Source organism: Maylandia zebra, linkage group LG14 (assembly GCF_041146795.1).
Source record: "Maylandia zebra isolate NMK-2024a linkage group LG14, Mzebra_GT3a, whole genome shotgun sequence".
In the NCBI taxonomy this organism is placed as follows: domain Eukaryota; kingdom Metazoa; phylum Chordata; class Actinopteri; order Cichliformes; family Cichlidae; genus Maylandia; species Maylandia zebra.
The window spans coordinates 22,795,801-22,818,890 of NC_135180.1; the positions used below are offsets into that span (position 1 = coordinate 22,795,801).

The window sequence follows — 23,090 nt, forward strand, 5'->3', positions numbered from 1 at the left end:
GAATCCCATAGAAATGGACACAGGTGCCACCTAGTTCACACAGAAAAATAAATGATGTTTCAGCCTTGCTACAAGCACGCTTGAAATGACAAACTCTCAGCTTGCAGTAGGGCTGCCACGATTAGTCGACTAGTCACGATTATGTCGACTATTAAAATCGTCGACGACTAATTTAATAGTCGACGCGTCGTTTGAAGCTTTGTAAGATCACAAAGGACGCAGGAATGAGTAGTAGGATTTAAGAGTGTAATAACGGACTGAAACAGAAGATGGCAGCACTGCATGTACAAGGATGCCAGCTGCCGTTAAACCCCGAAGAAGAAGAAGCTGTGTCCCAGAATTCATAGCGCAGCTGTCAACAATGGCGGCAGCTAGTTAGTTTTAACTTTACTCTTATTATTCTTTCTGGGTCACAAAATAAACGTTTAACATATTTTCAGGCGAGAATGTAGCTGTGTAAACCTCAAATATCTGCTCAGTTTATCAAGACACCACATATTTTCAAAAGCGCTCCGACGTTTTCGGAGACGTCTGTTACCCACTAGCTCGTTAGCTAGGCGGGGGCAAGGCTAACTAGAGCCGTGAGAACACCGGACTCCCGGCAAATCGTTTTCAAACCCACCGCTGTCTTTCGCTAGTCAGGTTAAACATATATATAAGTCACTTAGATAACTTAAAAATGTTATTGTTTGGCTTTCTTTAGTATTTTATTTGTTCCTGAGTAAATCGGTTTGGCTGAGATTAAAGTTATAGTTTTTGCACAGCTAAAACTGTCAAGCAGACAGCTGATTATCAGAAGTGTGAGACGCTGGAGAATATACTCCGGTGTCCTGTTATATTTTAGAAAGCAAGGAGTTTATTAAACTTCACCGAAACAATCTGCAAATTTCATTAAAAATTAATAAACTACCATCTTGTCTTTATTTTTAGTTAGCACAAACACTTCAAGCTGTAAGCTAATGATAGTTATATAAGACCAGATTCTGCTGGTGCAATAAGCTGTAAGCTGTACGTCCAATGGATGATGATCTGATTAGTCGACTAATCGCAAAAATAATCGGTGACTAGTCGACTATCAAAATAATCGTTTGCTTGCAGTACGTTCTTTTACTGGCATTCTGTTCTGAACTCATTTTAACTGTCCTACACCAAGATAATCTGTGCAACTGACTAATTAGCTAGAGGAGCAACTAAACAGTTTTAACAACAGAAAACTGTTAATGACTCCAAGGAAAGATGTACCGTGAAACAGCTGCAGGGGTTTTTTAAAATTACGGAACCTGGAAACAGTTTGGAAATTGGAAAAAGCAGGACAAAGAAGAAGAAATACCTGAGGGCTACACTGAGTGTGAAAACAGCAAATAGCAGAGTAAAGGAAACAGCCTCTCTTTACATTACTCAACACATCTTTTGCCATCAAATGGCTCTTTAGTTGGACTAACACTGTGTCTGATACAAATAAAGCATCAGATGCAGATGCACTGCTGAATTATCTGTGTCTCCGAATTATACCAAGAGCATGGCGGTGAGCCACTCATATGACCAAGGAGAACAAAGACTGTTGTGCACAGGAACAGATTAGCAAAGAGGGTAAACTGGCTGGAGAGAGTTACCACTGCTTCCTGGAACATTTTCAGTAATGGAGAGTTTTACAGAACGGCTCTGAGCAGGCTGTGGAAATCTGCTAATCACCCAACAGCCTAGCTGGCAAATAAAAAACACATAAACTGCTCAAATTGCCACCTTAAGTGAATGGATAATGTTATTTCCTGTATGCGTGTGGATACACACTAAAATGAAAACCGTTCTCTGGAACTACACTATACGGTTGAATAAATCAGCACAATTCAGCACAGTTCTCAATTTTTTAAAAAAGATGTAATATCTCCCATAACACTTGTTGCTTCCTGTTATAAAGAGGATGTCACTGCCCTCCCCCCCAAAAAAAGTCATTTCTCTGCACGTGTGTTTTTTGAGGTTTTCTCTTTCAGTTAAAAGGGTGTTTTGGGGGTTTTGTGCAAGAAATCTACAATTTTCCTACTGAACATGTAAAACCTGAGAAGGCTACAAGTCCTTTAAAAGATGTGCTTTAAAAAAAACACACATTAAGGTCATTAAGGTGAAAACAGTGCGTGCAAAGTAAGACAAAAACAAGTGTTGATGATCACTGACAGCAGAAGATAAAAAAGATCACTGAAGCGTACGGCACAGAACTAAAATTGGCCAAATGTGTTCGTATGCCATGACATGCAAAACTTCCGATGCTGCGCCATGGAGAAGTGAAAGCAACGTTGACCATTACAACCCTAGGTCACAGTAAATGGGCGAAGCTCGTCTAATTATATATGTATAAATGTAGATGCCACTAACCTGCACTAAATCAGCCTTTTTACGCAATGGGAAAGAAACTAATTGATAAAAGTGACAAATATCAACCTCTTTGTATTCGCATACACGCTGAATAAGGGAAGACTAAACAGGGAAAACAGGGAAAGGGAAACAGGGAAAAATGCTAATCGCTGTCCTCGGACCTGTTTATTCTAGAAACTTCTGCCACTTTCATTACAATTTGATAACAATGGAGTGCGCGCAAAGAGTTTGTTGCAAGATCAGCACACACACAGGCTGAAAGTGAAAGGTGTAACAAAAACTGTTCACCTGACAGGTATGAAAACTACACATGCCACGAAGGGCTTGCACCTAAAACGGTTTCCATCTGGAGAAAACACAAACACCCACCCGCTTCTTACCTTGGTGTCAACAATGGAGCAGGCCATTTGTTTCACATAGGCCAGGTCAGCAGCCTGGGGCATGAGGACAGATTCTCTGGTCAGACCAATCTGGATGATGAAGGACACCCCTGCTGGAGTTTGGGGCATCGTGGGCATTACGGGGATCACGGGCATCACAGCCCCAGCACCACCACCATGCCCTGGAGTCAGCTCCATCACAGGAAAGCCACCCGGTGTGGGCAAAGAGTGTATGGCGATGGGGGTCCCCTGCTGGATCAAAGCTGAGCTTGATGGTAAGGTGCCACCTGGGGGGAAGAAGACCTGAGCCATCGCCGCCCCCGAGGGCATACAAGGGCTAGCATTAGCCATTCAGAGTCCGCTGGCTCTCACAAACACGCAGGTGCAGTCTGAAGTTTTCGGAAAAGCAACACTCATTCAAGCGGAGGGCTACACACGCTGAAACATGGATACACACACACACACGCACACGCACGCACGCTGAGTGGACGGCTCCGCTTTCCTCCGAGTCCCGCGTCAAACCCGCTTCCTTCCAGCAGCTCAAGGAAGAAAATCTTTATCCAGGAAGGAGCACTTCTTTTCTCCAGGCTTCGCTTATTGTTCAGGCATGGCAGGCGTGAGCGGTGTGTGCCTGTGTGTGTGTGAGAGAGAGAAACACTCACAAAGTAAAGAGTCTGAGAACACGACACCTCCAGCCTTCTCTCCTCCACCCCTCCTTCACTTCTCGCATCCAAAAGGCGCTGCTCTGCAGAGGAGAAAGTCCAAACTTGGTTGTGAAACTCTCCGCCGCGGGCAGAGAGAGAGAAAGAAAACAACAACAATGCCCAAACTTTGTTGTGCTCTTCTCCAGGCTCACTTACAAAATGGCCTCCTTTAAACAGGAAACAGTGAGAATGAAGGGGAGCTAGAGACCGCACTCCTTTTTACGAGACCTTGCCCTGTTTCAGTTTCAACCCCTGTTCGGTCTTTTTTGTGAAAAAGAAGAGAGCGAAAAGCGCTGTCTGAGGGTACCTCCCTCTACCCTCCCTCCTGCCTTCGCATCTTACGCTAAACAAGGAGGAAGTGAAATGACGGACACATCTTGAAGCCAATAGGCATTCAGAAAGTCCTGACTCCCAAACCTCCCCCTCCTCCCTTTCCTCTTCTGGCTCCCTTCCTTAGTTTAGGGACATTTGTCTTGTTTGGTCCCTCCTGTAGCCGGAGACAGCATAGATACATGGCCAGGGCGCTGCTTCACGCATAAAACCCCTCCCACCGCTTCCTCGTCCTTCCTTTAAGTTCACAAGCCACCTTCTGTCTTTCCTAAAATTGCCTTATTTTTCCTCTGTATTTTGTTTTTGGGGGGGAGACACGCCTCTCATAAACTGCAGAAAAAGGACCGCACCTATGGAAGGTTCTTTCCATGCTCCAGGTTTCATGAAAATTGAGAAGTTTCATGGACTGAGAGTGGTGACTTGGGTGGGTTTGGACAATGACACTCTGTATGCAGCAGATTAAAAGGAAAAAAAACGTTTGGTTAATGAAGTCATCAGCGTGACTGTGACTCCTCACTGGTAATCTAATCATTTAACACAGTAAGAATGCTTGTGAAATTTGTGGTTTCCTAGTTGAAGTTCTAATAAACCGCTCTGATTGGTTAAGCAAAAAAACAGTGTGTGCAGTTTATCTCAGTGCCACTGTCGCGCTTATATCTGTGAAGGCATCTCCCGATGTTCATTTCATACAAATTAAATAAGGCGAGTTAGACTTGAATGAAACAAGACAGAAAACAAAACGCTTGAATTGATTCGATTTGCCACCACAAGGGGGCAGTGTTGGATAAAATCGGATCTTACAGACCCTGTGTGATTTGGATATAAAATGTTTGATTCCCAAGCATTAGTTAAGCTGCAGGTTACATCTTAGGTTATAAATGACATGGGGACATGGGGGGAAATTGATAATCAGGTGTTTGATGATGTTAAAGGATGTTCCTTAAAAGGCAATTGCTCCCCAGTGAATTGCCACCTCCTCTCTGATGAGGGGGAACTGTGATGTTGTTTAAATCCTCTTTTTTTTCACTTTCTAAAAGGATTATTTTAAACATATGGGACAGGAAGTGTGAACTGCGAGAAGAAGTTTTAGAACCACTGAATGAAGGCATGAAACTAAACCACCATGTACCAGAACATGCTATAGCCCACAATGAGTATGCGTTAAATACATATGTGCATGTTTGCATGTTTGCATGTTAGCCAAACAATAAAGACTTACTATTTATTTTATACACACCATCCACTTCATTACATACATACACACCTGCTCAAATACTTTTAAGCAAATAACCAGCAAAATCACAAGACAACAACTCAGTACACTTAGGGTTATGGTTAACATCAAGACAAGTTCAATCTAAGCATCGGATTGGGGAAGAAAAGCGATTTAAGTGACTTTGAAGTGGCATCATTGCTGGGATTTTTCCACACAACCATCTCTATGGTTTACAGATAATGGTCCAAAGAGAAAAAGAGAAAATATCCAGAGAGTGGCAGTTCCCTATGTTAAAAAGCTTTTGCCAGAGGTCAAAGGACAATGGCCAGGCTGCTTCAAGCTGATAGGAAGGCAGTGACACAAATAATCACTTGTAACAACCAGAAGAGCATCTCTGAATGCTAAACGCGATCATAACTTGAAGAAGATGGGCTACAGCAGCAGAGCAGCACACTGGGTATCGCTGCTGTCAGCTGACAACTGAGCCTACAACGTGCAGGGGTTCACTAAAACTGGACAAAAGAACATTCAAATAGTAGGGTCAGGATTTGGTGAGAACAATATGAAAGCTTGGGTCCATCCTGCCTTGTGTGGAGGACATTTTCTTGGCACACCTTGGGCCCCTTAGTATCAAATGATTATTCTTTTAAACACCACAGTCTAGCTGAGTATTGTTGCTAGCCACATCATGGATGTGCAGCAACTGTGTTTTGCTATCATGTCAATATGAACCAAAATATCTGAGGAATACTTCCAGCACCTTGTTGAATCTGTGTCATGATGAATTAAGGTCGTTCTGGGGTCCAACCCAGCGCTAGCGAGGTGCATCTAATGAAGTGGTGAGTGTGTATATCCTGTTGTGTGGTTATGTTGGAAAGTCCCAGCAGATCAGTGATCTGTGAAATACTTAATGTTCAAAGCCACTTAAAGCCCTTTTATTCCCCCCTTCTGCTGACACGAGGCCATCTTCACCATGTTTGTATACCTAAATGCTGTAAATTGCTGCCACGTGATTGGCTGCTTAGCTATTTGTGTTACTATGCAGTTGAACATGTAATAATGAACACACTCACTCAGTGAAAATTAGTGCATTTGTAACTGCAAGATTTGACGACTAAAACCTAACTTCTTTTATACACTAGTTTCAAGAATAGTTAAGTCATTATGAGGTTACACTGTATGAACAATGTATGCAGAGTTTGACATCAAAAGACTGTCATGAAATTTACCAGACACAGAGAGTCCATGACAGACGACATCAAGCCATGTTATAGGACATGTGGAGTTTGTATACATAAGGCCTGAAAGTCAGGAAAGTCTCTGATGTAAATCTTCAGACCAATCTTTAACTTTACTGTGTGAAAGCTGGAAAATAAATTCCTAGTAATTCATCACCCTACTCCTATACCGGATCATCATAAGTAAGGATTACAGTGTAAGTGATCACACCTTCATGTATCTTCATGTATTTCCAAGTACGGCATCCTTTAGTAGAAAGAAAGACAGACAGACAAGAAAAAACTCAACTCTCAATTCACTGTACAAAATTTTCATTTTTTTGTCTTTTCTTCCTTAATGACATACAACAGGGGACCCGTAAACAAAAAGAGAAAAGTCATTTGATACAAGCTAAAATGCAGTTCAAAAATATATAATAAAACAAAATTAATAAAAAGCAGGTCTCTTATCCCTTGTAGTTGGAGGAAATTGTTTGAATACAGCTTAATATGATGTACAAAATATCACACAGTGATAAATTGCTAATAAAAAAATAAAAAACACAAAGAAATGAGAGTTCTTTACCTTGGCCTCCGACTGGTAACAGATTTTGTTTTTTTTAAATCTTCTTTTCGTCTGTTTTTCGTGTTTTTTAATCGTTTTGCTTTTTTACAAGTTTTACATTGCCATTATCAATCACAAGCAAGTTCTATGCCTAGCAAGGAAGAATGATTCACTTATGATACTACAGTATTCTTACATCTTAATAATCATATTCATAACCAAAGGAGAGAGAAAAAAATGAAAGAAAACAAAGAAATGATGGACATTTACAGCACATAATGGCAACTCTAACCATCATTTACAACCTCTGCTTCGAGTTCCTCTTGTTTTCCTCTTATTGATGAGTCACACTGATTTGTCGTCATTCTCAGACAGGGGACATAGTAGCTCAGAGCGAGAAGAAAGTGTCAGTAACGCCCGCTGTCATATAACCGTGAACGGCAACAGTTCCACGTTTGTAGTATTCGCTTCAGATCGAATACATCGTTTCTGCACCCTGTCTATCCTCTTGTAATGTAAAGCATTCACTTTTAGATATAGTGCAACAAGGGGTCAAATAGTTAATACGTGATAATAGGACGTCATGCCCAGCAGCAGTATAATAATGTAGTTGCCCCGTGTTGTTGTCTTTGACAGACTTGTGTCAAAGGAACAGCAGTGTGACATCTTGTCTAATTTCACACAACAGTCTTCCACTCTGTTTGGAGAGAAAAAAAAATCTCTCACTACATATATATATAAATGAACTATGAATGCTAGTGTCACCAGTGATTAAAAGTGTTTAGCTCCAGCCAACTTTAACTCTTTCCCCCATAAAGACAACATCTGATGACCTCCCCTGTATTCTTAATAAGAAGCTTTGCCGCCTCAGTACATATGGATGCAGGTGTGGTTTGATGACCTTTAGAATAGTTCTGGGTTTTTCCAAGGGTAGCTGAATAGGCAGAGACCACCCTCATAAACTTCTGATGCAAACTCAGTCATTTTGTTCTATAAGCAGGCCGCTCAGTCAGGAAAGCGCTTCAAGGGTTACCTCTAGTAGGCTTTCAAGGGGTAAAGAGTTAAGCTGTCATCTGACCACCAGTGTGACACACAGTGTGTAATCTTGAAGAGCTGACGCCTAACCGAGTGCAGATTTTAGAGGTTTTCTAAAGGTAATGAAAAAATAATCTGGGACGAGGTCAGCTGTGAAGAGGCAACTTAAAGCAAACAAACTGTCCTGTAGTCAACAGCACAAATGCAGGACATCAACAAACATGGGTCTCAAAATAATGATGCTTCCAGCTGAGCCAAAAGTTGACAGTTTACCTCCTAAACTGAGTCAGACGTCTTAAATCAACACTTTTTTTGTATGGCTGAATTTAAAATGGAGTATTTGTTTATTTTTTTAAACCCGTCCAGCATCCCTCTTCAGGAAGAGGACACACGCTTCACTAGATTAGTTCTGCGGCTAATGTGCTCCCTGTGTTCATCATTCAAGAAGAAGAAATCCTCACCTCATCACTCGAGTAAAGGTGATGTCAGCCTTTTGTGAAAGCCCGAATAAATAAAAACAATCACGAGACGCGAGCAGCCTGCAAAAAAAAACTGGCACCGACTTCAAAGAGACAATCTCTCATCCGAGCTCCTCCACTGTAAAATAATTACCAGCTCGATGCACTGCTCGAGCCGGAGACACTCAAAGCCGACCATATGCACATCCCTCTAATGAAAAACATAACTAGGATGGACTGTCAATTCTGAAATTTGACCACAATTAATGAAATGATCCAACAGCGAAATGTCACACGAATGATGATTTTACTGAACGTACACGTGTGGACCAGTGAGAGAGAAACACTCACAAAACATGTCCCTGATTCTGACTCAAGACTGATGAAGTCTTTCATAGCACCGTGGTTGAACTAGTGCATATACAAACATACACACACACTCACATACACTCCTCTGTACAGTAAAAAGCACCAGACCAGCCTCGCACCTCTCTAGTCTACAGACTTTAACTATGCTCAGTCATATCCATCCTAAGCTGGTTCATGCGGTGTGAGAGACTCTATACGCACTGTACATCTGTAGAAATAAGTTTGTGAGAGTTATCTAAGTGACATCTAATCTCACGCACACACACACACACACACACACATACGTAGAGGCAGAATCATGGGGACGCTATAGCAATCAGACATACAATGAAACTAGGTTGTTCAATCAACACTATTCAGCTTTCTAGTGCCTCCTCACAGCACACACGACTAACTCAAACATCCTCCAACACCACACACACATCCTCCTCACCGAGTCTTTGGAATGCAACACATTGATTCCCAATGCAGAGGTTAGGTCAGGTGTTTTCCGTCAATGCCGAGAACTGTTATTCCTTTAAGTCAAGCCTACGTATGTGTGTTAGCCACAAGCAATGTTTCAACTGTTAAAAAAAAAAAGAAACAATTTAAAATCAAGTGTTTCCCCCTCGGCTCTCAGTGAAATGCAAGCATTGTGCAAGCACTTGAAGCGCACAAGCGTACACACATAGTACTTTGTGAAAAGGAAAGGAAAAAAAAGAACAGAATATTGTAGTGTAGAAAAGTGTTACTCCAAATATGATTACTTGAAAACAGAGCAGCCAGAGTTTGAAAGTTATAAAAAAGCATTACAAGATGTGATTAGTATTACAAGAAGTCACTGAGGCATTAGAGAACTGTGAGGAGTTTTCGGAGCGGAGGGGGAGGAAGTTGATGGTTGACGTCCTGTGGCGATGACCCAGCCAGTGGGGTGCAGGACTAATTGTGTGTGTGTATGTATGAGCAGGTGAAATGTATCCACTGTAGTCTTCAGTCTTTTTTGGCCCAGTTATTGATGTAGGACTCTAAAAGTAGAAAGGGAGGGAAAGAAAGCAGCTTTTCAGAACTACTCGAAACACCAATAAAAAAAGGGGACAACAGAAGCACAATTTGGTATTTAAAGGGATTTTAAAAATCCAACAATATATAAAGGGATGTTTTCTTGTTAGTAAATAACAAGAGGACATTGCCATCTGTTTTTCACTATTTATGGCTCCTCACAAAAAAACTCCTAAAAAACCCGCTCCCTGTTCGCCCCATACTGCTTCTTTCCTGGCACCCTCCATCTCACCAGAACGACGACAGTGATGTCAGACAAAGATTTTGGCAAGTGCATCTGCGCCGGCGCTGGCAATGAAGGGCTGGGAAGAGTGGAAGGCCACGTCATGAATGGCCTCATCATGCTTCTTCCTGTGGGCAGTGATCTCCTGCACGCACGTCCTGTTGTCCAGCATCCATAAGCGCACCGAGCAGTCGTGGCCTGTAAGAGGTGAGGAGTGGGAGGAAGCAAAGACAGCAGTGTTACGAGGGGCAGGGATGACTGCGGAGAACAATGTAAAGGAATCCTTTTACAACCTAGATTTAACACACGCCTCTTCTACAGTGTGATATGTTATATTTTGCGGTTACTACAGATTTTACAGGATTTCTTAAGGTACTTTTTGCTCATAAGCCATAAATAATCTCCTATTTCTTCAAAAGAACTAAACATAAAACTCATTTAATTTCCCTGTTTAAAATTTGCTATTACTATCAATTAATTTGTGATTTAAAAAGCTACTTGTATACAGATTGCAGGTGATATTAAACAGATGTTTCTCGGTGTACAGAGGAGCATTTTAAAAATTAAGCCTAGGATACTTAGCTAAGTAAGCACACAGTAAAGCCGAGTACTCACTGCCAGAGATGAGGTAAGTGCCTTTAGGGTCTGTAGTAAGACAGGTGACCGCATCCAAGTGCGCAACCATCGAGTGGACAACTTTACCTGCACAAAAATTTTTTATTCAGATGCATGTGAGAAAACACATTTCAGTAATCATCAGTACACCTCCTGCACATACCTGTCTTGTTGTCTAGGAAGCGGATGGTGCGGTTCTCGTGTGCAGTGATGGAGATGGGCTCAGAAGGGTGACTGACGACACGGTTGATCAGTTCCCTGCCTGCAAAGGAAGACATCACATTCAGTCTAATAGAAGAATTTAATGATTTTTCACCAAATTATTATTTGTGGCAACAAAAAAAAAAAAAAAAAAAGTGTTGCACATTATGTTGGAGACTGTGTCCAGAACATACCATCTTTGGTCTGTGTATCTAGCATAGTGACACTCTGCTCTGTGTTGAGGTCATACAGGAGGGTCTCACCGCCATCAAATGACACCACCACCTGGTTGGGATCAGTGGCTACAAACGCCACTGAGGTGGGTGTTCCGTGCTCTAGGAAAAATAAATAAATAAATAAATGAAATACACACACACACAAAAAACCAAACAAACAATGGAACGTGATGAGGATGTGGGATCTGAATAGAAAAAGCGCCAAAGCAAACCCACAAAGTCAAGACAAATGTCTACCTCTCTCCTTATTGAAGACAGACATGCAGGGGGATGAGTTCTGAGGATCCCAGATACGAATGGTGCCATCTGCTGAACATGAGGCAAGACGATGGTGAACTGCAGAGTAAGTCAGACCCCACACGCTGTCCTCGTGGCCTGCTAGTACACTGCTTTCAATACCAGGATCTGGATAAAGAATCACATAATTTAAAAAAAAGAAAAACTAAACTTTGTGATTCTGCTATATAATTAGCAGTTAAGAATGACTCACCATAGTTATCATAGGGATCTACATTCAGGTCCGGCATCTTCCAACACCTGATGGATCCATCTAGACCTCCACTGTAGCAGGACTCTCCATCTTCACCCATCGTCAGTGAAAGAACAGCTCCACTAGAGCAAGACCAAAAGAGAAGCAGGTATAAATGACATCACCCTTTCCCCCCAAGAAAACAAAAAACAAAAACCTCGTGTTCATCCCTTTTTTTTTTTGTATTCACAGCATTTAATTTGAAAATGATTGCATTAATCATTCATTTTTAGAAAAAAAATTGCAGCATTTTTATTGTTCTCAGGCTGAACTCACCTGTGTGCTCTAAATGTATAGATGGGTTCAACGTCCAAAGCCGCATTCCTGTGGAGAGACACCGTTAAAATGAGATCTGGAGTTTATATTTGTGTGGCAGAGAATAACACGTCTTCATTTAAAAACATCGTCACCAGTAGGGTTCTTACTTTTTAGAGTGCATTGCCTTGTTGAGGTTCCAGAGTTTTAGTGTGCCATCCTCAGAGGCTGTGAGCAGCACTGCTTGGCTCGGGTGAAAGGTCAAAGCGCGGATGGCGTCAAAGTGGCTGCGTAGTGTGAATCGGGGGTTCCATGTCTTTTTAAACTCTTCTCTGTTATCCTGCAACTGACGGGACACATGTTTGAAAAGAGGGAACATTCAAATGTTTTCATTGTACGTATGTAGCTTGTATTGCATAGTTTGTATTGATCAGAACAAAATATGCAATTACATCCATGGAAAGATCATTGTCATTGGCAACAGTGAGATCAGCCAGCTCTCCCAGGTTCATGTCACCTCCGCCAACAGCATCCATGATGAAGACATCAGAGGAGAAACCCAGGGCACCACCTGGAGGTTGTAAATGGAAAAGCACAAGAGATATGATTTCATCTTGACAAATGTCAGGGATCTAGAAAAGGATGGTGAGATCACTTTGAAATATCGTGATAAGTCCTAGATAGTTGTAGAACAGTGTCATTTATTCCACTTCCCTACTCCCACACTGTGTACCACAGGAAATATTTATAGTTGCAGGAGAAACCTTGCAAGCATACCCCTACGCAAACATCTAAATTTGAGATTCAGCAACTAAGCTACAACTGCACGGGGGAAGACTAAAAACGCAATGCTCGGCAGAGAATAATTGATGTTTTTATTGGCATATTTTGTAGGGAAGTCTTACCTTCCCCGGAGCGAGCCTGTCCGGATACAGAAGGGGGCGGGGTAGGTTTAGGGGGGAAATCTGACATCATTCCTTGTAACTTGTTCCTGCGGTTTTCTGAACCCAGCAAGAGGAGAGAGACACAATACCGTCATGCGGAGAGGTCGAGGAAGGCCGGGGAGGTCAGCAGTTGGACAGATAAGAGACAAAGGCAGAAAGAAGCTAAAAGGCAAACTTCATTCTTTACGTGTAATGACAACATAAACTTGTACAATTTTATTTACAAAAGCACATCTACAGTGCAAATATGATTCTAAATATGAAATGTGAACACATAAAAAAAAAAGGCAGCATGCGTGGTAACCTCTGAAATGGCCCTGGACCACAGAAAGTACATCTAGAGACAAAGATGACAGCTACACAGCTCTGAGGAGTCACAGACCGACAGCTTGTGAAACAGGACAGAGAGACAGGTGGTTGGGAAAAGAGGTTGGTTTTATTGACAAGAAGAGATGTCAAGACACAATGAGAAGTAAAGGAAAAAAAAGGTGAGCAAGGATAGGGGCAATAAAGACAGATACATTTATGGCAGTGATCCTGGCAGTGCTTGTGCTCATGATGTTGCTAAGGCAACAGCGTACCTAACTCCCGTCCATCCCCTGAGATCCGGGCCTCTCCCGCCCCCTCCCCATCCTCCCCTGAGCCCAGGAAGTCAAACTCATTGAGGGCGTCTTCCGAGTCATCCTCGTCCTCTTCGTCTTCAGGGTCCATATCTGTGGTCATAGGTTCCGAACCCATCTGAGAACACAGCAGAAAGCAAGGTTGTTGTTTATTTATTCATTTTTTTGTGAAAACATTTCTTGGTCATTCTTTATTTAGCCTGCCGTACCTTCACGCGAGACTTTTTGTTCTTGCGCGGGCCATCGATGCAATCGGTGGCCATGCCTTGGAATTCATCTTCCTCGTCACTGTCGTCTTCGTCATCGTCCTCACAGCCATGAAGGAAGGGGATCTTATCCAGCACTGAACCCCCCACACGTTCCTTAGAGCTTTCTTTGCCCGCATTCCTACAAAGAGATGCACAGCTGAGTATCTTGACTGCATGTTTCACTCAAAGATCAACAGAAGGACTGCTTATTTATATATTTATTGTTTACATTGTTTTACTGTTTTTAAATTATTTCAAAACCCATAGTTGTAACAGCTGTGAGCTACCTGTGAATTATGGGTAGCACAGTAGCCTCTGGACAACACCATCAGAGTATTTCAACGGAAGACCGTTTGATCTGTTGTTTCCTTCTGTTGGTTTTCTCTGTTCAAAGCCTGCTCTTTTGTGCTTGTGTGTTCCCACTGCTTTGCATCTTGTGGTAAACCCTTTTGTGGTGTTTCTAGATTTGAAAACTACCTTCTCCACAGACTTGGCTGGAAATATTTCTGCAATCACCCACTTTAGTTGTTTTCAGTGGGCTATTTTATGCTGCATTCTTTCTTAAGAATGTACCAGTTTGTTAATTTGGTTAGTGCTAAAATCTCTGCTATTTGGTATGGTTTATTTTCAGCTGAATGGTGGCCTCCTTAACTCAAAGTGAAGGTTGAGAGTCCCATGAATAGCTATCAAATGCAAATTTAATACTTAGAATCAACCCCAGACCTTTTAACTCCCTATTTATCATGAATTAAAAATGAAACATGCCACATTTAGCTATAAAATTTACTTCTGAGCCTCTCTGCACACTTCAGTGACATCTATCTTAATTTTACCTCCAGTGCTCATTAAAAATCCTGACTTGCATGATGAGGAATCCCCTCACTTTTAGACCTCTTCTGTCATGTGTTATTTTGCCAGTTTCGGAGTTTAAACTGTGCTTTTGTTTCACCGTCTTCACATTTCTGCTTGTGCAGAAAGATTCCACACGAATCTTGTTCACTAAGCAGTCTCATGATACAGTGACAGTTATCTCATACAACAACCCATCGCTTAATTAATTTTTAAGACACAAATGGATTTATAATTTGGATATTGTCCACTGTTTATAAAAGGATACCATGAACTACTACCATACTGGAAAATAGTCAGACAGGTCAAATCCTGATATATGAGGTCAAATGCAGATACACTTAATGTAAGAAGTGTTTGTCGGAAGGTTAAGGGATGGCTTCATATGCAAGTCTGCCATGTTAGTGAACTAGTTTGATTATGAAGTGATGTAAAAATCGCACTTGTCTGTAAAGTTTGGCACGAGACTGCAAGTAAATGCTTTCTGTGAAAGACAAATTTTTACAAGTTGCAGCCTTTCACAAGCAGCAGTGAAAAGTTCAGTTTTTAAGGAGTAGCTTTACATCAAGTACATCTATTTAAAAAAAGGAGAAGAAGAAGAAGAAGAAAAGAAAAAGGCTTTTGTGCTGCAAAAAACAAATGTTTACTCTGTCATCAATGTTCACATTGGAGCTCTTCTGTGGTGTAAGATCAAAGAGGGGCGTGTGTTTCCACTGTCTCACCTTTTTATCTGTTCCTCTATTTGTCTGACCAACAAGGACTCTCCACCTGCTCGTGGCTCAGGCTCAGGACAGCTTTCACTGGGTGGGGGCCCGTTAGCTTCAGGGCTGCTCCGCCCAAGAAGGGAGCGCACGCGCTTAGAACGCATGTCCAGAATGGTGTCTGAATAACCCACTTCCTCGAGATATCTACATCCACATACACACATGGTCATATAAATGAATCATTTAAGCCTAGATCAGAATTGTAATGTCTACGATGAAGTTGTGATGGAACACATTAATATGGCACTGAGATAAAAAGGAACGGATGATGATGAAGCCTTACTTGCGTAGTAGCTGACGTCCCTCCTTCCAGGACATCTGATTGGCTGGCTCTGAATCTGACTCAGCCGGCCCATTGGGAACTACAGAAAATAGATTGTTCAATAGTGATGCAACAGCAGGGCATGAGAAGAAAAGAAGAAAAAGAGAGAAGCAGAAACTTCGAACTGCGCTCAACGCTAAACAGGAATCTAAATGTAACAGAAGCAGACAACATAATGGGTCCAAGTTACAGAGCACATAAGGACTTGGTCAAACATACGTTGATCTGCCTCTGTCTCTGGTTTCTTGTCCCCAGGACTCTGGTCATTTCCTGTCTTCAGCTTTTGGTGCTTAGCCCTGTAATGCAACAAAGGAACACTTGAGGGCAACGTTTTGAGCTTCCACAAATACATCTTTCACTAGAAGAATCATTATGCCTGGAGCATGCAAACTCCCAGGACAGACTGAAAGAGTAACAGACATAAGGAGACTAGGACAGAAAGGGGGGGCTTTCCAGGCATTCGTTTTACCTCTCTTGTTTGAGGGCGTACTCCAGCATTTTGATTCGCCTCACCAGGTCCTGTTTCATATTCTCCTGCCCTTTCCTCTCACCCTGAAGAAACGCAACCTGAGCCTGAAACACACATATACACAGCATGGTGAGGAACGCGCACACCACATCTGTCCATATAAGCATAAACAAAAGTAAGATAAATTGGGACCTGGAAAAGAATTAGTTACAAAATGCATGCACCGTCTCGGTTTGGGGTGAAAAGTAAATCATTCAACATCAACAAAACATCGCAATGAGAGACTGAACAAAAAGGTTTGATGTGACTAGCTGTGCAAAAAAAAGAAAAGAAAAAAAGACTTCTGAAAGCCAAGAGCAATAAGTAGAGGGTTGTGGAATAGGGCTCTTATTTTAACTTTCCTAACCGAGGCCTCACTGCGCATCTGCAAAGGAGGAAAAACAAGACATGGAGCAGCCAAATTCAAACACCCTCTTTCAAGACCCATCCTTTGCTGTGTTTCCTCTCTCATTTCCTGTCCATTTCCTTCCTCACTGCTGATAAAATTCTTACCTTGAGGAAAGAAATGTTCTGCCTGTTCTGACTTTTCCCCAGTGAGTTCTGAGAGATAGAAAGGTAATAAGAGACTACAGAGTGATGACACGGCTTCCAAGCACTACACCGAGACAGGGTTTCCCTTGAGTAAGCCATCATAATGCAAGAATTGACAAAAATGTGAAATATTTGCCAGACTTAATGACAAAGATTGCTAATGCAGGTTTCAACCCGGCTGTGCCTGCTCACAGTATGCAACTTTTGTGCAAAACCCATTTAACATCAGGCAACAAATATCCTGCCTGCTTTTAGAAGGAGAAAAAAAATGCCCAAGTGAGGAGAAACAATACAAACAAACAACTAACAAACTAACTAACTAAACAGTGATCCCTGTCAGAAGTAGGTTAAAAAGCCCTAACCCTGTCTCTACTCCCAGGATGGTGACTGCAAGCACAACAGGCATTTTCTCTCTCTGTGCCAAGTGGTGCTGAAGCATTAATACAGCTTGTTTTACAGCCCATTTCTCCTCTGCATGCCCCTGTCTGTGTCCACGAGTCTGCTCCCACACACATACGCAATTCTATAAAACTAGAACAATCTAAAAACGCCGTCTCACGGGGCAGACACTTGGTCTGCTCGGAAGGGTAGTCAATCTCTGAGAAAAAGCGCACATATATACCCAGACACACACACACACACAGACACACATACACACACAGTCATGTAACCAGCTAGGAGGGCTAGTGGAACACAGGATAATCTGCCAAGCAAACCTTCCTACTGCTGCTACTGCTGCTGAGTAATCCTGATTAATGCAACGTGAATTTATATGCTTATCTGAGAGTTTTGGAGAGAACTCTCAAAGCTAGTACATTAACACTGTAGACATGGGCTAATAGGGGCATGAAAAACAGAGATTTTGTGGGGTTATTCTTGGCCTAAACTAAGAGGAGCAGGTCAGTACATGTACATTATCTAAAGTCTTTTCACAAGTAGAATAACTAATGAATTAACTGAAATAACATCTAAGCCATTAACTGAGATGAAATGAAAACCAGTTTAGCTTAGCCATCCATAAGACACAGTCTCACTCATTTGCTCTATTTCTGTGGCTTGCATTCCCACACATGCATGCAGTAATTGTGCAGTTGGGTTCTGTAATAGACGATGCAGAAGATGTATTTTGCACATTACATGCAAGCAAAAACACTTGTTTTAGAGCGACATAATCAGATGTGAATGTGCATAAACTTACTAAACTACCACATAGGCAAAGCTGGGCGATGTCATGGTGTGGGCACAGCATGTACACTGTATACTGTGTACTATAAATGGCTGAGCACAGATGGAATGCAGTCCGAGCTTGGAAAAAAACCTACTTCAAATCTAAATGCTATAATTGTTTTACATCAGCAGTTCTGTGTACTATGATTTAAGTAGAGGTCAGTATTTGAGGAATTTTCAGGGAGGTTTTGTGTATGTAAACAAGTTGTTCAGACAGATTTTTTAGTGTACTGACAGCCTTGACACAAGTCCTGCTTAAAAGCTTACTAAAAGACTGTGACTAAAAGTTATGTAGATAACACCAGATGCAGAAAGGTGCTTTTTGTGAACTTAATTATAAGCCAGACTTGTACTTCAGTGAACAAAAGTGCTTAAATCAGCAGCAGCCTCCTGTAGACAGACACAGTAACAGTAAATCTCTTCTTGAATAATGACTTAACTCTTTTAATGGCGTAAATTTGATCAGTTGTGTAAAAGAATAAGGCATTAAATCAATGTGTTTACTTCACCCTCGTGGGGCAAAGACACATGTTTCTACTCTTACTCACACACAGACAAGCTACAGCTTGCCTTTGGACACGGATAACCATCACACCCCTGTGTACCAGTCTCGCCCTTTGCTCCTAGAAGGACAGGTTCATGCCTCAAAGCCTTGACACTGTCTTGTTGGCGAAGTTGGAGACAAGGCTGCATTTGTGCACACACACCCCAAGTACAATGCAAGAGCAACCTTTCTCTGATACATAAAGGTAACCAAAACACAGGTTCAAAGGGTTTATTGTTATATGGAAGTGTTTATGCAGGACTTACCAACAGCTCTTCCTTTCTACGGTTTCACTTTAAAAATAGAACAAATGCTGCTTTCTATGTCTGACTTTGTGAGTAAAATAGGGTCCTAAAACTAAAAATTTCTACACGAACAAGAAAAAAAAAGCTGTACCATGGGACTGCTACAGCAGACTGTGTAATTACACAAGGGGATGTAATAACCGCACTGTTTTTCACTTTCATTTGTCTCTGTCATTCTGCCCTTTGCCTGCTTCAAATTCTTGTTTTCACTCATGTGAGGGATCCAGGCCAGGAGCTTTAAGACAAGGCCGTCCATTCATCCACTAGTCAAGGTGCTCTTATTGCAAGACTGTCACTTAACGTCAGAACAGAAGCTGTTGAGACAATCACAACAGATGTGGAGCAGCAGATAGAAACCTATCACTGCTTTTAATATCAAAAGCAAAAGAACTATCTGCTTCCATCTGATAAACAGGTCAAAGAGTAATAAAACCACTAGGGTGTCATTTATCATAGCCCAGCTAACAATGACACTGTGGTTACTTTCTTCATAATATGTTGGTAAACTAACAAAGGCTAAAGTACAAAGGGCCTACGGGGCAAGCAAACCTGTCGCGCCATCTGATCTAGCCTTCCTGTGGGTGGGTTTTCCTTCATGAGGCCCGCTGCCGCTGACCTTTCCACAGTTTGCTGTTGCATGGAGCGCATCCACATTTAGCCTATTCTGTCAGTCCTTCTCTACTAGCTGCAGAATAGGGTCAAGGGCAGCTTTCCTCCTCCACTGGCTATTCTCCATCTTTTTATCCCTTCGCACCCCGTGAGAGAATCCATGAGCAAACAAGTAGAGCAAAAAATCTTTTCTGGGACAGTGTGCTTGGAGTGTGCTAGTGACACTGTGTGTGCAGTCCAAGAGTGGTAGCTAGATAGATAGATAATGACATCCCAATTAGCGGGATTTTATGACTAAGGTTACAACATGCTTGACTGACAAACAGTATATAATTTTTTTTTTTTAAGAGAAAGGGAATGGAAATTTTTAAATAAGGAAAATAAAGGATGAACGCTGCATGTTGAAGACTGCAAATGCAAGAGCAGTGCTGTGAAACAACACAATACACATGGACATCATATGTGTGTCACGGCTGAGTACACAGAGCTATTAATTAGAGATACGTACCCAGGGACTGCAAGACTCACACCAAACAGGACGTGATGTAATTTGGGTCACCAGTAATCTATTCTACATGTCTACTAACATCCTTAATAAAATGAAATGGCTGAAAATGAGAACACTTTAAAGAGGAACAGGTTGAGGTCATCCCTTTTCTCTGTAGAATAAATGACTATCTGAGGAATACCCTGTAGATTTAATTAGGATTCTTCTCATGCAAAAACAATGCCTAGTTAGAAACAAGACTGCTACTGTGTGTGTTTTCACAGAGCAGATTCTTAAGTAATTGAATTATAGACAGGCAAAAGCCACAGCCACCTGTCAGTGAAGACACAGCGCCACAGGTGGCTTTACACACCAACACATTAGCGGCGCACGTGTCGTGATCTTGCAGAGACATGCTAAGACACACATGAAGAGATCTCCTCTGTTGCACACAAAGTCACACAGATCTCAAATGATTGTGAGTTAATTTTGCATGTGACTCAGTAAAGCCTTTGAAATTAAAGTGTGGAAAATACCATGTGCAGACAACATGTGAGCAAACTACACTATGGAAACATTTACAGCATGTTAACTGTGCAGGTTATGACCAGGGGGCACACTAACTGGCTCAGTGAGAGGAGAGCATGTTGGCAACAAAAGCCAGAGGCCTTTGGCCCGTGGGTGTTAAACTGTAAGCTAGGTCAGTTTTTCAGCGTGGCACTCCAGTTATCTTCTCTTTCTCTCAGCACAAGCGTGGTGCTAATTGTACCCGTGAAGCCAGACCATGTGCAGCCAATGTGCACATACAAAGTTCCATAACAAGCACTTAATGGCATGTCGGACACAGCAATTGGCTGTTTCTGCTTTCTATTCCCTGCTCTTCCCTCGTTTTTATAAAAGCAGCAAGCACTGCCCATTTGTTATTGTTCATTCATATTTTATCAAGCCACTATTTATAACTATGTATGTTTGAGTTAGGGGCAATGTGAGAAGCACAGTGACAGAGGAGTGGGAAATGATATGTTTTTTTTGGGGGGGGGGGGGTTCTCATGAACTCCAGAGTTCATTCTTATTACAAAAAAGAACTGTAGTTACTTGAGGGATAACCACAAAAGATGAACTGTCCAAATGCAGAGGTAAAATATGTTTGTATGTTTTCCTAACCTTTCTTAATCCTGGAAAAATCTGTCCAGTAATGCTCTCTGCCTTTTAATTTTATGCATACAGCTGAGGTGAATAGTACAACGTCTGTCTTTTGCTGTTGGCATCTGAATAACTGTGACAGGTATTGCTCATGGGGTTTCCTATGGCACCGAGTCACAAGCTCACATTCGTTTTCTTGGAGGGCGGGTATTTTACAGCTTTAAACCATTTACCTTTAAGAATGAAAGTCAACTTCTCTAGCCTATAGGCAGATGCATTGTTTTTAAGGTCAATCTACACTAATCACACACTATTCATAGTAAAGATAATATATACAAACACAAGTACAAGCACAAGTTTGGCTGCAGATAGACTACTACAAATTTTCATCCTAACACTTGTTATTCATCAATACTCATGTATTAATCATTGCTAATGAAAATACAACTTTAGTCCATACATAGACACAGATACACCACACAACTGACTGACTGACTGTGTGTGTGTGTGTGTGTGTGTGTGTGTGTGTGTGTGTGTGTGTGTGTGTGTGTGTGTGTAACTGGTCCTAGCTCAAAATGCTGATTTGTGTGTGTGCCATGGGTATGGAGGCATTGGTACTACAGATCACAAAGCATTATCCCTTCATGAACTTCATCTCTGTGTTGTGCGCCTAAGTTCAAAGGTCAAACTGATCAATTGTGCAAATTATTTTATAAATACATATCACAGCCATCAAATTACTGTTTTTAGGGAGACTTGTCTTAAGTAAGGGCAGTTTAGGAATGCTTACACATTTATTATTTTGAATGCAGCAACTGCTAAGGGAAATCAAAGCTGGTTAACACTGTTATCATTTTTTAACCACAACAACAGACTCACAGATCACTTGAGTTGTCTGTGTGGGGTACAAAAGAATCAGATAAGTGTCTCCTTACAAACTAACGTGTATTTGCACATCCTAGTAAAATGCCAGAAATCTTAAAATAACGTGTGACCCAAGCGTGAGTTCCATGTGTACCTGCACGAAATAATATGGAAAGACAAGGTAGCCACACCTAAACTGTTTGCCTACCTCTTTATTTGCACCACAGCCTGCTTGCTATTCCGGGCAGACATAAAAGTCTATTATCTAATCTTGTGGTGTGTATCTGTATTGACTGTATCGACTTAGAAGCCCAGAAGGCTTCTAAGGCATATATATATATATATATATATATATATATATATATATATATATATATATATATATGTATATATTATTGTTATTATTATTATTATTATTGACACAAAAAATATTTTATGTTTAAAAGAGTGCTGGTGGCTGTTTCTTCTTCCAACTGGAGGTCAAACAGCTCCCACATTGTCATCTACTGTATAGTAATAACGCATCCTGGTCAACTGTAATGCTAGCCCTATTAGCATTTTGTCATCCTCTAACTGACCGATAGCAGGGCATGTGTACATCCGCGAAGCAACACCGGAGGAGCTCCGGTGACATCCTTCCAGGCCTTTCCTTGGCGTTACAGCTACACAAACGCGGGGTTAGTGATGAATACGTTTACCCTGAGTTCGTCTCTCTCAGCCTCCCAGCGGTATTTCTCGGCCTGGAAGCGTCCCCACTCGTACTGGATGAAGTGCAGGATCCCAGGAAGCGTCATCCCCGACTCCCCGTCCTGCGGCTCCCGTGACTGCTGCAACGGTCCGGGGACGGCCCCGGCGGCTGCTGCTGCGGCCGCTGCCATTGCCCCGGTCCCACCAGCTGATGTCGCCTGGCCCGGTCCTGCTTTAGGCCCGTTTGGGTTGCGCCCCGTTCCACTGCTGCCGTCGCCGCCTCCGGAGTTCGGGTTAGATCCTCCGCCGGTTCTGTCCGCCTCCATTTTAACTGTTCAACCTTTCGCCAGGATAATGAGATGGGAACGGGCAGAATGGACGAATATAAATATAAAAAAAGTACCCCGTGCCCTTTTCCAAACCCAGCTCCACTTCACTATAAGCTACCCTCCTTTCTTCCTTTCTCACACGCACAGAGAAAAATTACTATTCTGTTGGTAAAATAATACACTTCCGCTTCCAAGCCTTCAGCGCAAAACACAATCTAACCGCAGTGTAACATCGTGGCCCCATTGATTTCGTAACAAATCCCTTTTCACAAAACGGCTTACGTGCAGTCTTAAAACTAACATCAAAATAAAGTAACACCAGGCAGCGTTTATTAAATGTAATGCAC

The 23,090-nt window shown here is 41.9% G+C and overlaps 2 protein-coding genes across 6 annotated transcripts in view; both read right to left on the reverse strand.

The window, feature by feature from the left end:
- The window catches only part of prkd2 (protein kinase D2), a 31,577-nt gene extending 27,782 nt beyond the window's left edge, over positions 1–3,795 (reverse strand). For 2 of the 3 annotated variants that reach the window (XM_012917203.5, XM_004543680.4), the window contains exon 1: positions 2,751–3,795. In XM_012917203.5, coding sequence (XP_012772657.1) covers positions 2,751–3,101 — 351 coding nt within the window. In that variant the 5' untranslated portion in view covers positions 3,102–3,795. The remainder of the gene's footprint in view (positions 1–2,750) is intronic. The other variant, XM_012917202.3, reaches the window with a different exon arrangement.
- A 2,738-nt stretch (positions 3,796–6,533) lies between these two features.
- Positions 6,534–22,960, reverse strand: strn4 (striatin, calmodulin binding protein 4). Of its 3 annotated transcripts, none has more exons than XM_076873222.1 (18): positions 22,426–22,960; positions 15,958–16,061; positions 15,708–15,784; positions 15,450–15,528; positions 15,125–15,310; positions 13,515–13,692; positions 13,267–13,423; positions 12,647–12,742; positions 12,194–12,312; positions 11,912–12,081; positions 11,763–11,810; positions 11,448–11,569; positions 11,195–11,362; positions 10,916–11,056; positions 10,684–10,782; positions 10,521–10,607; positions 9,915–10,103; positions 6,534–9,648 (listed from the first exon to the last, which is right to left on the reverse strand). In XM_076873222.1, the coding sequence occupies exons 1-17, from the start codon at positions 22,738–22,740 to the stop codon at positions 9,934–9,936; spliced, it is 2,316 nt and encodes a 771-aa protein (XP_076729337.1). In that variant the 5' UTR covers positions 22,741–22,960; the 3' UTR covers positions 6,534–9,648; positions 9,915–9,933. The 3 variants fall into 3 exon arrangements, with proteins under 3 accessions (XP_076729337.1, XP_004543736.1, XP_076729338.1); XM_004543679.5 differs by having other exon boundaries at positions 11,912–12,087; positions 22,426–22,958; XM_076873223.1 differs by lacking the exon at positions 22,426–22,960 and adding an exon at positions 22,306–22,390 and having other exon boundaries at positions 11,912–12,087.
- Between the last annotated feature and the right edge of the window lie 130 nt (positions 22,961–23,090).

Bases quoted from the DNA above. Each gene is read 5' to 3' on its own strand.
- strn4 (XM_004543679.5), bottom strand. From the start codon at position 22,740: ATGGAGGCGGACAGAACCGGCGGAGGATCTAACCCGAACTCCGGAGGC. The intron at 12,313-12,646 runs GTAAGACTTCCC...TACAACCTCCAG, and splicing joins ACAGGCTCGCTCCGGGGAAG to GTGGTGCCCTGGGTTTCTCC. The intron at 11,057-11,194 runs GTAGACATTTGT...TATTTTTCCTAG, and splicing joins TGTCTTCAATAAGGAGAGAG to AGCACGGAACACCCACCTCA.